The 14,833-nt window shown below is 41.7% G+C and overlaps 3 protein-coding genes across 4 annotated transcripts; 2 read left to right on the forward strand and 1 right to left on the reverse strand.

Moving 5' to 3' along the window:
* The first annotated feature begins 671 nt into the window (after positions 1-671).
* LOC139367583 (cilia and flagella associated protein 276) lies at positions 672-2,274 on the forward strand. The gene is made up of 5 exons (XM_071105841.1): positions 672-749; positions 899-1,015; positions 1,255-1,370; positions 1,508-1,623; positions 1,986-2,274. Exons 1-5 carry the CDS (start codon positions 672-674, stop codon positions 2,054-2,056), a joined length of 498 nt encoding a protein of 165 aa, XP_070961942.1. The 3' UTR covers positions 2,057-2,274.
* A 1,658-nt stretch (positions 2,275-3,932) lies between these two features.
* Positions 3,933-5,587, reverse strand: LOC139368369 (protein kish-B-like). The gene is made up of 3 exons (XM_071107153.1): positions 5,455-5,587; positions 5,016-5,147; positions 3,933-4,763 (listed from the first exon to the last, which is right to left on the reverse strand). Exons 1-3 carry the CDS (start codon positions 5,462-5,464, stop codon positions 4,681-4,683), a joined length of 225 nt encoding a protein of 74 aa, XP_070963254.1. The 5' UTR covers positions 5,465-5,587; the 3' UTR covers positions 3,933-4,680.
* On the forward strand, positions 5,548-14,475 carry LOC139368368 (protein FAM107B). Of its 2 annotated transcripts, XR_011626953.1 has the most exons (6): positions 5,548-5,679; positions 9,610-9,649; positions 9,866-10,037; positions 13,147-13,291; positions 13,573-14,044; positions 14,097-14,475. XR_011626953.1 is itself a non-coding variant. In XM_071107152.1 (5 exons), exons 1-5 carry the CDS (start codon positions 6,890-6,892, stop codon positions 13,675-13,677), a joined length of 513 nt encoding a protein of 170 aa, XP_070963253.1. In that variant the 5' UTR covers positions 6,802-6,889; the 3' UTR covers positions 13,678-13,813. The 2 variants fall into 2 exon arrangements, 1 of the variants encoding a protein (XP_070963253.1); XM_071107152.1 differs by lacking the exons at positions 5,548-5,679; positions 14,097-14,475 and adding an exon at positions 6,802-6,940 and having other exon boundaries at positions 13,573-13,813.
* The last annotated feature ends 358 nt before the right edge of the window (positions 14,476-14,833 follow it).

Raw genomic sequence — 14,833 nt, forward strand, 5'->3', positions numbered from 1 at the left:
CCCTTTTTGACAAGTGCACGATATTGTCAACTGAAATTAGGCCTTGTGCATTTTTATTCGGCCCCATTTGTTGGTAAACAGGGATTAGACAAAAAATGTTAGGCAATTGTTTTTTGCACATTTTTGTTTATATGAAATATAGCCAATTTTGACTTTGTGGCTGTTGTAACTAGTGGACTGGAAACCCCTGGCAAGACACGGCAATTGGTTGGGTTTACATAGTAGGAAACATGAACGTGATATTACAGGGTACACTCATTTTTTTATATTTATTTTTCATTACAATATTGTTTGCCATAAATAATATCCTAGTCATTAATCATCAACTCATTATCAATTATGTTGTTTTTAAAACGCTTGTTTTTTTGTTGATGCTTCACATCGCTTTGAGATGTCTTTGTGTAAATGAATAGCGCTTGCTATATACCTTCAATAAATTACATTAGTCAAAATTGGCAAACCTAAACCTTTCGTAAACTCACATTTCTGCAAAGGATAAGGAATAGGTAAATATTTTAATAAATTATATATGCGGATGAGGTGTCACAATGAATCGCCTAGCAACCATGGTGAGTTAGTCAACATTCTAGTGCGACAAACAAGGGGATACAATTCTGCGGCAAGAGCATGTGTTTATCATCCTCAACATTGTAACATTTCGAGCTTTTATAATGCCACGAACGAGAGATCCCTTTCCTTTTCCTAAAACTGAGAACGACTACTCATTGACTGGGGCAAGGCAATGTCAGGTAGGCCTAAATTGCAGCTCTAGCACTGATGATATTTAGCTCTTTTTTTTTGCCTAAAATATATATATATATATGTTTTTACTTTTAAGTAGGCCTACATGATTTCCGCTATTTGATCAGTCTATGCATTCTTCCTTCCAAATTAACAGAAAGAGCCATTTGATAAACCAACTCACATAGCTCAAAATGACGAACCGTGGAGTCGTCTAAATGACAGGGCTACTCTAGCCAGCATTAGGAGGAATGTCCGGTACCATGACCGGCAGGTAGGCTAATATTATTTCTCTATAATAGGCCTATGCCTATTATTAGCTTGACACAAAGGACAACATGAAAATAAGTTGTACTAGCCAAATTCAGCTAGCTAGTACAATATAAACTTATTTGACTTGACTGATTCATGCACACATTTTACAGAAATTGAAGAAATTCAGAATTTACATCACAAAATGACATACAAACAGAACGATCACCTATCACATTACTGTACTCTCTCCCAACCAAGGCACCTAAAGACAGCCTAGACTTCCATTTGAAATCAACCTATGACCACCACCAAGAGTTCCTCAGTAGTAAGAACCAGACCTTATACCAGAGGGAGACTTTTACTGACGACCATGGGTGAGTGTGAATGCTCAACTGTGGTGCTGCTGTAGTCGAGAGCTCTGGTCAAACGTATTGTACTATATAGGGAATAGGGTGCTGAACAGAAGCTGCAGGAAGAGATTAACTCAACTAATGTAAAACTAACTCTGTAGGAGGACTCTGAAGAACCGTGGAAAACATGAAGCGCCCTTGTGTGAAACCAAGACAGAAGTTACAGTATGGCTAAACTCACAGAAGTCTTCCATCTACAGCATTGAGGGAACAATAGGTAAGATTTCAATACAACCCTAATGACTTGTTCAATAAATAATTGATTAGCGAATACTTAGCGAATACACGCAGGCAAGAAGAGGATGAGTAGGACTGAAATCCAATCTATAATCAGGTAGTCTGTGAAAGGAACATCTATCGTCATCTCAGCTACTTCTTGTGACTAGTTATTTTAAGAGCTTTTTGACCATTGCCATATCTACTGGGACTCCTAAAATATTGTTGTCCTAGTTCTGAGCTAATTGTTGTAAAAGCCCTGGGCCTGGCCAGGTATGAGTGAAATCAGTTCTCTACTAGCCTAGACAGGGCATTTTCCCTAACAATGTATGATAAGATGTATTTTTTTTTTTGTCTCCACAGAATCTCATCACAACGCCTCTACTAACAGGGGATACTCCAGGAAGCACGACGGGGGATTCTACTCCACCTAATAATACTGTCACACAACTCACTCAGTGGGCGATGGACATCACTGAACTTCCAGTGAACTACCCCCTACACAAGATCATTACTATATTTAAGTATTCAAGTCGCTGAAACATCTTAAAATATAAGCATTCCTTAACTTTGACAGCATAGTTGTTGAGTGGTGGTTGCATTTTCAGCACAGAAGCCAACAGTTGTGTGAAAGTATGAACCTTATAACATCAAAATGTTTGTTTGGTTGCCCATTGATCAAATGTTTGTTTGGTTGCCCATTGATCAAATGTTTGTTTGGTTGCCCATTGATCAAATGTTTGTTTGGTTGCCCATTGATCAAATGTTTGTTTGGTTGCCCATTGATCAAATGTTTGTTTGGTTGCCCATTGATCAAATGTTTGTTTGGTTGCCCATTGATCAAATGTTTGTTTGGTTGCACATTGATCAAATGTTTGTTTGTTGCCACCCAGGCTTTTTTTTTTTTTTTTATGGAGAGGAAGCAGTAGAGCCACTGAATGTCTGTTATAAAACTAACCTGGCACACGTGTTTCCCTTCTCTCCATAAACGCTCACTACTTTTGTCCTTAACTCCATTATCTGGCTAAAATAATTGTGCACTTGTGATCTAGCTTGCCTGGACAAGGGTTGGCTTGCGAGCTAGCCAGAAAACGTTGGCTAAGAAGCTACAAGTGTTAAATTATCGTCTCAGGCAGTAATTTATAGCAGATCAGAATCGCTGTTATACTCATTGGCCAGTGTGGAGAATGAGGTAAAACTACAAAACTCCTCGGCACTAGTATATCTGATCGAGTCATCACTTCTGACCACAATTTATTGTAGAGCCCTGAAGTTCATGCTCATTGCCTCAGGAGCTCGCATGTCGGGTACTATCATTTCAGAATCGGGGCAAGGTCAAACCCCAACCGGATCAAATCAGACCACTGTGTAGAACTATAAACCTAAAACAATCACACACTCATTCAGCCGCACAGGCACACAACACGCACAAACATAACACCATTCAAACAAAACTGACAGTACTACCGCGTTGTTGTATTTATAGAGCGCAGAGAATCATGGGAGGAACACGGAGGAAAAAAAGGTTGGAGTAAAATAATAGCGTGCCCTCGTGTGGCCATCACTGGTAATGTGGGCATGCCTTGTAATGAGTAGGCCTACATTAGCTTGTTTATAATAAACCACACAACATACAGAGTACTAGTCAACATTTTGCACACACCTACTCATTCAAGGGGTTTTCTTTATGGAATCATGTAGTAACCAAAAAAGTGTTAAACAAATCAAAATAGATTTTAGATTATTCAAAGTAGCCACCCTTTGCCTTGATGACAGCTTTGCACTCTTGACATTCTCTCAGCCAGCTTCATGAGGTAGTCACCTGGAATGAATTTCAATTAACAGGTGTATCTTCTTAAAAGTTCATTTGCGGAATTTCTTTCCTTCTTAATTTGAGCCAATCAGTTGTGTTGTGACAGGGTATGGGTGGTATACAGATGATAGCCCAAGTCCATATTATGGTTCAAATATGCAAAGAGAAACGACCGTCCATCATTACCTTAAGACATGAAGTTCAGTCAATCCGGAAAATGTCAAGAACTTTTCAAGTACAGTAGCCTTCATTTAAAAAAAATGTAAATCTGTATTTGAACTATTTTCTACATTGAAGAATAATAGTAATGACATCAAAACTATGAAATAACACTTTTTTGGTAACTTCATGATTCCATGTGTTATTTCATAGCTTTGATGTCATCACTATTCTTCTACAATGTAGAAAATTGTAAAAATAAAAACTCAAATAAAGGCTTTGTCCTGTCCAAACTTTTGACTGGTAATGTACATATATATATATAAATACCTTATAAATTGTTAAAATGCATTTATTTACTGTGATATATTTGAAACACTTTGTTTCCATGTTCACCCTCATCCACATCTTAGAAAATCACACTTATAAAAACATACACTTTGCATCACTGTAACAAGGGACAAAGTACTGGCAAATGTTAAGATGTGGTTCAGATCATTAGTGTCATGTTTCATGTCAAATGAATGGCTATATTATACATTGGTCCTGTGTAGGTACATTAGTCCAAAGTCCTGAACCCCAACAGCACTAGTCACACAATGGTGAAGCCTCACTCTTCACTCAAGTAAATGGCAGTAAATTCAACAAGACAGGCACTTGGAATATATTTACACCAGTACCATTTGTCTTGCAAAAACCCCCCACATAAAATCTCGAAACTCCTTCATTTGAATTAACAGAAAGAGATATATTAACCACCCCATTTTGACCATTGACTGCACACAGGGGGACACTCATGTTGTTGATCTCTGTGTCAGTCAGTGTATTTTTCATCACTGTTCCAAATAAAATAAACATCTCACTTCAGAAAGTGAAGGGTGTGTGGCGTGTTGACAGACAGAAGACCACATTTCAAAAGCGTGTAGCCCCGTCCTCTTTTCTCGCCACATTGTTCATAGGTTCCAAGCTCAGCGGCAGTGTCCATGTAGCCTCGTCCCAGATCTGTTTGTGCGGTCTTGCCAAATCCATTGTTGTCATTGTCAAACAAATCTGGGACCAGACTAGACAGTCCAGCCTCCTATTTGGTCATTTTAGAAAGAGAACATAGAACGCCATGGTCACACAGGATAGAGCCACTGTCAGGTGAAGTCTGGTCCCAATCACAGATGCTGTTGAGCCAATAACAAAGACAATCAAGGTGATATCAAGTTGTAAAAAACATCAAATTTCACACTCATTAGAAAAGCCAGTGGAGGTGTCTGCAAAATGCACAAGTGATATGCATGAACTTTTAATGAAATCATGCTTAACTTTCTCTTTTAGAAAGCATATGTTTAGGGGTGCCTGATTTAACGCTGTTGACGAATTATCAATCTCTAGCATGTTATTTTGGGAGGCACCATCTTATTTCTATTAAATACCTTTGAAGAACACCCCCCAGACCCCTCTCTTCTCTGCCAGCAGCCAGCCCTTCACTCGAGGCACTTTCTTCAGGTAAGCACACGTGCAGATGAACAGCAAGCCGAACACCAGTAAACCATCGAATGAATACACTGTTCAGAGAAATATACTAGGCATTATAGCAAATTGATGTATACATTTCACATTTGTTTTGTACAGTTTTTGAAATTAGCTAAAGTTACCGAATTGTGCATTTCAAGCAAGTTTGAATATCATTTAGGGCTTTTGACATTAATGGCTTGTGCTGTGAGCCACGTCTCCACATTAGCTAACTTTAGCTAGTTGGCTTGCTAACAACACCTGAACTTCCTGGTGGCTAAAGTTAGTTAGTTAGCTAACTAAGTTAGTAAGCAACTGTACTTCCATTTGTTTCATGATGCCGAAATAAGCGTCGCATACCGTTTGCCATTTTCACAGGTTGTGGTTACTGCCAAAGCTTTTAAAATCAGTAACGTATCTGTATGCTTCTTGTCGTTTGTTTAGTAGTTATACATGAGCGACTTCTGTAAACAGGCTGATCAGTGGAGCTCGAAATACGTCGATTTGAGTGCTACTGGAAAGGAAGGACTAATGGATCGACGAGCAAGCAGCATCACAGGAACAGAAGGAATGCTGGAAGCAAAGGTAGGCAGCTACGACATTTGTATTTGTTTGACCAGATAAACATTTACATGTATCTGAGTAGTAGGAAGATCTGATGGCTTTTGAGACACACTTGCACATGAAAGCCAGTTGCAAAACCATTCTATTCCATATCTGGTACAATAATGGTGCATCTCTAAGTGGAATCTTTTCCTTTTCTACTTCCAACTGCATTCTGCACTGATTTGAAGAGCTAAACTGGACCTATGTGATGTTTCCAGATCTGTGAGGAAAGGAGACAATAAGAGGAAGCCACTTTAGACTATTAAAATGCACCCCATGTGTGGGAAAATCCACCTCTCTCTATTCACATTTAGGGATGGTTTTCCTAACAGATTGGTCCTGGACTAAAAAGCGCTTTCAATGGAGAATCTCAATTTGTGATGTTTTTTCAGTCCAAGATTAGGCTTAATCTGTGTCTGGGAAACCGAATGTCTAATCCTATATATAATCTAAAGTAGCAAGCAAGCAAGCATACTCTATCACTCTTTTACTCCCCCGGCCTGTTGGTTCATGTAACATTCCAGTATTAGACTTATTGAAAACACCCTACAGTAATAGCAACCATATATTAATTCATTTACTTAAAAGCATAAAGGCCTTAGACCATGTTGTCAGATTTACTAGACAGCATTTAAAGGGCTCAGCTGTCAAGGAGTAGATTCCCAAAGATGCTGAGAGGACTGCCATGTTATCTTGGTTTAAAAGCAGCATAGCAACTCCGCTTGTTTATTCTGCATTACATTACATTTGTAATTTGGAGTGGTTAAAAGCAGCGTTGATGTCCACAGCAATTAGCTAATCTGACGTCCCACTCCCTGGGGGTTGTGGTTAGTGGTGAGGCTTAGCTTGCGTCTCAAATGGTGCCATATTCCTTATGTAGTGCACTACTTTTGACAAGAGCCCTGGTCAAAAGGAATGCACTATATAGAGAATAAGGGTGTCATTTGGGACGCAACCATAATCTTGAATAGCGTAACGTGATTACAGGGGTTGCCTACTACCACTGTGTTGACAACTGGTAGGTTAAGACATTGAACTGTAACCTACAGGCAGTCTTCTACTTAGCGACCGCACTACTATGTTGGATTCGGAAGCCAGAAAGAAGCAGACACTTGTCTGTCTCGAGGTGTGTGGCATTTGACAATGGACTATTGAATAAGAGAGAGGGGGATCTTGTAGCTTGATAGAAATGGGGGACTGTGGCGATCGTGCCATGGAAGGGTCATACAGCACAAAGAAAGTGAGTCTATTTATTATCGTCTGAACTCCTGTCTGAACTGCTGTCTGGAGGCTCAACGGTCAACGGTCATGTCTGGTTGTCTGTTGGCCACCTGTCACAGGTGGTGGTGACCATAGAAATATAATTATGTTATATTTCTATGGTTAACAGCTGATTCTGTTCAACACAGAAAAGTATCTGATCTGTGATGATGATGATTGATAATGTCCTTTAAAGATTGGATTCCATGTTCATTATGCATTAGTCCAATGGATGGACAACATTGCTTTCTGGATTGGAGATGTTTTTATATTCAAGGCAGAGCAACAACTTTACAGTGTCTATATTTAGTCAGTAATAGACCATTACAGACAGTGTGTGGAAGGACAATTGGCCTAGCGTCATCCGGGATAGGGGAGGGTTTGGCCAGGGTAGGCCGTCATTGTAAATAAGAGTTTGTTCTTAACTGCCTTGTCTAGTTAAAGGTTAAATTAAACAACACAATAAATAATAATGTTACCACTAATGGCCACAAGGTGGCCAAGTGGGCTGTCAAAAATGGGTCATCTGAATCTAGCAAGAAGGGACGGACTTCTTATTGAACTGGTTTGACCATAAACTAATGATATAGTGATACAAATTCAATCTAAGAGGTTGTCACCTCAAGAAATGAATACATAGTTGTTGTGACTTAGCACAATGATATGAAATGGAATGATGTGTGTCAGAGTTTGATGTAGTGGTCTAATCTCCCGACTCCAGAACACATATGCCCCCTCGGCAACGGTGCCTGAATGGTTTGGGAGAAAACAGACCAGTAGACTAGATTGGACTGGTCTGGATGGCGACTGGCATTCACGCAGTCCTTAACTTTGGATCTGTCCCAGTCTCCGTCCCCGGCTTTGTCCTCTTAATCCTCCATTTCCAGATCAACACCCTGCTGGGACCTGGCTCCAAGAGGGAGGGAGGGGGAGCGAGAGAGAGGATAGTTCTTGGCACCATTCTGTCTTTAATATAGAGTGACATGTCTTATATGGCACATTTACATGCAGGATTTACACCAGTGTTTTACCCAAAAGGCTCAGACTTTTCTAGTTCCATCTACGTGGACCTGCAACCGTGTCGCACTGGGCCATAGCTCCGTCAGACATGCTCTCACTTAGGGCAAAAGCCAGGCCACTGATACTTTCCCAGCTGGAATTTACATAACAATGGCTAACTGTGAACTTTAAGAACTTTAACACCTTACAAAGCAACTGTTTTGATTGTGCAGAGGTTGACTCTTCTCTTCACAAGTCCTCACTGTCAGCCCTAGCTATGGAAACACCATTTCCGTAGTATAACATAAGGGTATATACACTATTGTAACACCGACGTTAAAGTCGAAAAGCGGCAATAGACAGACATGCAGGCACAACTTGGCACAGCATAGGGCATGCTGGGTAGTTGATGGGCTGCAGGACCAATAGCAGTCACTTCCCACAGCCTCCTTTGTCTCCAACATATTATGTGTGCAGAGCCATCAGTCCAGCACGCAAGACAATCTAGACCTTCAGTGTTGACATTACTGTGGCCTGGAACAAGATGGGTTTTGACTTTGTCTGTCTTAGTGAAAGGCCAGTCACAACAACTGCAGTCTGCCATCTGCCCGCTGGTTAATATGATACTATCCATGAGGCCTCCTTCCAAACAAGAGTTGATTTCAACTACTGGGTGTGGCTGGCAGAGGCATGTGCTCTGCTGTGTGCGGACTAGAAGGGACAGTCTGTTATGATGAGTTGATTCTCTCTCACCAGCTGTGGTAGCCATTTCTGTACTTTCAATCGTAACACTTTACAATACATTCACCTTCATAAAGACTTACACAAGTTTTATATTAAGGCATGGTTTAAAAAGTTGTAAAAGTTCAGTTCTAATAGCTTGGTGTTTTCTTTTCATCGGCCTCCAGGGTATAATGAGAAGGACGAAACATCCATCGTTATGTACCACGATCTCTCATTTTTGTTGATTTTTGCCATAAAATAGTTAACATGGCATTGTTATCACGATGACATTAAAGCTCCTATGGTGATGATGAGTTTGAGAATGGGCCAGGGAAACCTTGGCAACTTTGAGGGTGGAGCCAAACATTTGATAAGATCTGACGATCTGAAAGGGTGATAAGACGCGTTACATAATTCAGTCGTCAGCCATCGGCTCCCTCTGTGCGACAGCGCTTTGAGTAAATACAGACGACATGCGTTAATAGCCTAGCCAGGGATGGCACTTCCTCTTGTAGCACCTATGTAATTACACAACCTAGATCCCACAGGGCCAATCAACAAGCAGCTTGATTAACCAAGGGACGACTTGATTACATAGCATATTGTTTGATTAAAAGGTGTTCTGTGATGGATATTGTTTTGCACTATAGGAAAATAATACACACACACACATCTACTGTTTCATAGCAGATTCTGGAGATGGTGATCAAATAGCATGTGGAGCAAATGTTGAAAGAGATTCCACTATGTGGCTCATTGACAGTGTTTTCATCAGTTCTCTGTTTTACACCGTATCCTTGGTACCATGTGGTGTGGCTGTGTTGTTCCCTACTGCATCATATTACAGGACCACATGCAGTGCAATGTTTGTTATACTCTGCTTGAGTTAATTAATGATTTCCTCTCTTTTCTCCCTCACCTTTTCAGGTGCTTCCTCAGCGGCCAGGATTTCGACACCACCGAAAAGGTATATCTATAGTAAAACCTAGTACTGATTCAATTCATTAATTATGTGATCTAGATTTGATGGTACAAGTTGACTTGTGCTAACCTGAGTGCCTGTCCATTTTTGCTCTCTTGTCAATTCCTTATGGAATTTTCTGACAGCAACAGAGCTGGCAAGAATCAGGCTAGACTTGTGCCAAATCATCTGAAAAATAATGAACCCTTTCCTCTCCTGGAGAGAACTATGTGTGCCGAGAGCCCCTGTCCCGGCAGTCTGCAGAGTTTAGTGAGGTCCCGGAGGGGACTCAGACCCAGTCCCAGCAGCCGCCCAGGGTGAAACTGAATGGCTCCACTGTGGAGACACCCAGCCACCACGACCTGCACCGCGAACTACTGCTCAGCACCAAACGGTTGGTTAATAATATATGCCATTTAACATACACTTTTATTTAAAGCGACAGTCATGCGTGCATACATTTTACGATTGGGTGGTCACGGGAATCAAACCCGCTACCCTGGCATTACAAGCACCATGCTCTACCAACTGAGTTACAAAGGACCAACTTGAAATAAAGACTCACATATACAATTACAATATACACAGAAATAGACTAAAGGTTCTATTATACAGTGCATTTGGAAAATATTCAGACCCCAAACCCTTTATTCACATTTTGTTGCATTACAGTGTTGTTCTAAAAATAGATTAAATTGTCCCCCCCTCATCAATCTACACAATACCCCATAACAACAAAGCAAAAACAGGTTTTTAGACATTTTTATTTACATAAGTATTCAGACCCTTCACTCTGAGACTCGAAATTGAGCTCAGGTGCATCCTGTTTCAATTGATCATCCTTGAGATGTTTCTACAACTTGATTGGGGTTCAACTGTGGTAAATTCAATTGATTGAACATGATTTGGAAAAGCACACACCTGTCTATATAAGGTCTCACAGTTGACGGTGCATGTCAGAGCAAAAACCAAACCATGAGGTTGAAGGAATTGTCCAAGACAGGATTGTGTCGAGGCAAAAATCTGGGGAAGTGTTTGCACATGTTTGCAGAATTGAAGGTCCCCAAGAACACAGCAGCCTCTATCGTTCTTAAATTGAAGAAGTTTGGAACCACCAAGACTCTTTTTAGAGCTGGCCGCCCGGCAAAACGCAGCAGTCGCGGGAGAAGGGCCTTGGTCAGGGAGGTGACCAAGAATCTGATGGTCACTCTGACAGAGCTCCAGAGTTCCTCATTGGAGATGGGAGAACCTTCCAGAAGGGCAACCATCTCTGCAGCACTCCACCAATCAGGCCTTTATGGTAGAGTGACCAGATGGAAGCCACTCCTCAGTAAAAGGCAGTCCGCTTGGAGTTTGCCAAAAGGCACCTAAATTACTCTCAGACCATGAAAAACAAGATTTTCTAGTCTGATGAAACCAAGATTGAATTATTTGGCCTGAATGCCAAGCGTCACGTCTGGAGGAAACCTGGCACCATCCCTACGGTGAAGCATGGTGGTGGCAGCATCATGCTGTGGGGATGTTTTTCAGCAGCAGGGACAGGGAAACTAGGCAGGATTGAGGCAAAGATGAATGGAGAAAAGTACAGAGAACCTTGATGAAAATCTACTCCAGAGTGTTCAGGACCTCAAACTGGGATGAAGGTTCACTTTCCAACAGGACAACGACGCTAAGCACACAGCCAAGACAACACAGGAGTATCTTCGGGACAAGTCTCTGAATGTTCTTGAGTGGCTCAGCCAGAGCCTGGACTTGAAATCGATTGAACATCTCTGGAGAGACCTGAAAATAGCTCTGCAGCGACACTGCTTTGTAATTATGGGGGTATTGTGTGTAGATTGAAAAAAAATATGTTTTAAATCAATTTTAGAATAAGGCTGTAATGTAGCAAAATGTGGAAAAAGTCAAGGGGTCTGAATACTTTCTGAATTTTTGTCTCAAAAGTTTTAAGAAAGATCACATCTGCCAATGCATAAACAAAATTAATGGTGCAGATACACTACATGGCCAAATTAGTGGATTCTGCTATTTCAGCCACACTCGTTGCTGACAGTTGTATAAAATCGAGCACACAGCCATGACAAACATTGGCAGAAGAATGGCCTGTACTGAAGAGCTCAGGGACTTTCAACGTGGCACTGTCATAGTGCCACCTTTCCAAAAAGTCAGTTAGTCAAATATCTTCCCTGCTAGAGCTGCCCCAGTCAACTGTAAGTGCTGTTATTGTGAAGTGGAAACGTCTACGAGCAACAATGACTCAGCTGCGAAGTGGTAGGCCACACAAGGTCACAGAACGGGACAGCCGAGTGCTGAAGCGCGTAGCGCGTAAAAATCGTCCTCGATTGCAACACTCACTACCGAGTTCCAAACTTCCTCTAGAAGCAATGTCAGCACAAGAACTGTTGGTTGGGAGCTTCATGAAATGGGTTTCCATGGCCGAGCAGCCACACACAAGCCTAAGATCACCATGCACAATGCCAAGCATCGGCTCTGGAGCAGTAGACACGCGTTCTATGGAGTGACGTATCACACTTCAACATCTGGTAGTCCGACGGAGGAATCTGGGATGCCAGAAGAATGCTACTTGCCCCAATGCATAGTGCCAACTGTAAGGTTTGATGGAGGAGGAATAATGGTCTGCGGCTGTTTTTCATGGTTTCAGGCTAGGCCCCTTAGTTCAAGTGAAGGGAAATCTAAACGCTTCAGCATACAATGACATTCTAGAATCTTCTGTGCTTCCACATCTAGAAATGGTTTGTCGAGATCGGTGTGGAAGAACTTGACAGGCCTGCAAAGAGCCCTGACGTCAACCCCATCGAACACCTTTGGGATGAATTAGAATGCCGACTACAAGCCAGGCCTAATCGTCCAACATCAGTGCCCGACCTCACGAATGCTCTTGTGACTGAATGGAAGCAAGTCCCCGCAGCAATGTTCCAACATCTAGTGGAAAGCCTTCCCAGAAGAGTGGAGGCTGTTAGAGCGGCAAAGGGGGGACCAACTCCATTTGAATGCCCCTCATTTTGGAATGAGATGTTCGAAGAGCAGTTGTCCACATACTTTTGTCCATGTAGTGTAATTGTGTGTGGGATAAACCATATTGGTAACTAAATGATGGTGCTTTTATTCCCAGTTGTAGTGTGTGTGTATTCATTTTCATTTATATGTATGGCTCTGTCTGCCTCATGGCATGGCACATACATACTTGTAATGACATTACAGTGACATTACAGTTCACATGTGATACACTGAGGCCTGAGGACGGTGTATGTCATACCCTTTTCACGCAACCATCCCAACTCGATCCGTACTCTTCTGGCTTTGATATTTTCTTTTCACATTGTAGACAGAAGTGCAGGCACCGCTTGGCACAGCACAGAGCAAGCTGTGCCTGCATGGTCTCGCAACTATGTTGGATGCAAACCAGGCCGGCACAGTACACCTCTGCTTGGCTCAGTAGTGTGAATATGTCTGAATATGTTGTCTGTTGTGCCTCCTTTTAGAGGCCTGTTACCGGGAGAGAAGCCTGAGCTGAAGCGAGTCCTGGAACAGAGGAGGCTGGAGCAGCATAGAGAGCAGGAACTGGCTCTACGGCCTCCTTTAGAACTGGAGACTGAACTACGCAAGAGACAGCAGATACTGCTGGAGGTAGTACACAGAAACACACACACTATGTAGTTAACAGTAAGAGGATAAACAAATGGTGTATTTACAAAAATAGGCTATGACCATGTTTGAGAAGAAATCCAGTGTGACTCAGTTGGTAGAGCATGGCGCTTGCAACGCCAGGATTGTGGGTTCGATTCTCATTGGGCACCAGTATGAAAAAGTTGTTATAAAATGGATGCACTCACTACTGTAAGTCGCTCTGGATAAATTAATAAAATGTCAAATGAAGTGTCTGAAATGAGTCTACTTTTGTGTTTCAGTATGAGCAGGAGGAGATCAGGCGTCGAGAGGAGCAGGAGAAAGGTGTCCCTGAGTTTGTTCGCGTGAAGGACAACCTGAGGCGCACACAGGTGTCTGGGCAATGAAGGCCACATGATGCTCTGTCCCTTCCCATCACCCCCCGCAGCCTCCCACCACAAAGGCTCTGGCTGCGGCCCGTTTCTACACCCAAGAGTCCAAAGACTGCACTTCTACGCCTCCCTCACCACAATGGTTCTGCCATTACAATGCGACCACCCTCCTGTTTCACCCTCCACCAACCTCCACTGTGCCCCATAACCTACAGCTATATGATGAGGGTCAACTTCACTGCAGCAAGTTACTGAAAAAGACTACTACTGGGACTGATATATGCATCTCTTGCTGGACTGTTTATACTTTGTGAAAAAAGCAAATAAAGAATAAAATAAGAAAATGTGTGAAATATAAAGCAATGTAGGAACTGGTCAATAGGTTTCAATGTAGGAACTGGTCAATAGGTTTCAATGTAGGAACTGGTCAATAGGTTTCAATGTAGGAACTGGTCAATAGGTTTCATGTAGAGAATGTGAGTGAAAGCGCATAGGTCTACTGTAAATTATGTGTATGTTTAGGACAAATATTTTGTTCTTTATGAATAGAGTCATTATTTTTCTAAGTATTTTGTATTATTTTACTAGAAACACTTTTTGTTTTTGGTTACTCCACTATTGGACACATGACAGTGACTGGAACTCTCGATTTTGTCGTTAAAGCATTAGTTGTCACTCATAGCTAAACCACCAATGACAGATGGTATTAGTACTATTCGTTTAAATTAATTGTTTGCCTGTTCTTGTTGCTCCTTTTCTTTTTAAGCAATGTGTTTATCAAGAAGACAATAAAGATTTCCAGGATTACAGTGATTCCTTTTTCAATAACCCTTGTGTTCTAGAATCTACAGGGACAACAACTTTGAGACTCAATACTTGGGTAGCTCTCCTGGGCTCAACAGTTCCCTCTCACTGCAGTCTTTCACATGGCAATAGGACTTAATTAGCTGATATTTTCATTCCATCACGGGATGAGCAAAAAAACTGGCCATCTGGAAGGATGGGGGAGGGGTAGCTATAACGACATGCTCTTCCTCTCCCAGTAGTAAAGCAGTAAAGGGATGTCCGCGGGTCTGGGGGTGGGGTAAACATGGGTTGCTTATTTAATTTAAATGTATTCTACAATCCATAATTCTCCTTGGGTGACTAAGTAAATGCTTATATTACTCAT

The sequence above is a fragment of the Oncorhynchus clarkii genome, chromosome 16 (genome assembly GCF_045791955.1).
Source record: "Oncorhynchus clarkii lewisi isolate Uvic-CL-2024 chromosome 16, UVic_Ocla_1.0, whole genome shotgun sequence".
NCBI lineage: Eukaryota > Metazoa > Chordata > Actinopteri > Salmoniformes > Salmonidae > Oncorhynchus > Oncorhynchus clarkii.

Excerpts from the sequence above, each read along its gene's own strand:
- LOC139367583 (XM_071105841.1), top strand. The coding sequence starts at position 672 with ATGCCACGAACGAGAGATCCCTTTCCTTTTCCTAAAACTGAGAACGAC. Across the intron at positions 1,016-1,254 it reads TCCGGTACCATGACCGGCAG|GCACCTAAAGACAGCCTAGA; the intron begins GTAGGCTAATAT and ends CTCCCAACCAAG. Across the intron at positions 1,371-1,507 it reads ACTTTTACTGACGACCATGG|GAGGACTCTGAAGAACCGTG; the intron begins GTGAGTGTGAAT and ends CTAACTCTGTAG.
- LOC139368369 (XM_071107153.1), bottom strand. Across the intron at positions 4,764-5,015 it reads CTGGGGGGTGTTCTTCAAAG|CATCTGTGATTGGGACCAGA; the intron begins GTATTTAATAGA and ends TTGGCTCAACAG.
- LOC139368368 (XM_071107152.1), top strand. The coding sequence starts at position 6,890 with ATGGGGGACTGTGGCGATCGTGCCATGGAAGGGTCATACAGCACAAAG. Across the intron at positions 10,038-13,146 it reads CTACTGCTCAGCACCAAACG|AGGCCTGTTACCGGGAGAGA; the intron begins GTTGGTTAATAA and ends GCCTCCTTTTAG. Across the intron at positions 13,292-13,572 it reads GACAGCAGATACTGCTGGAG|TATGAGCAGGAGGAGATCAG; the intron begins GTAGTACACAGA and ends TTTGTGTTTCAG.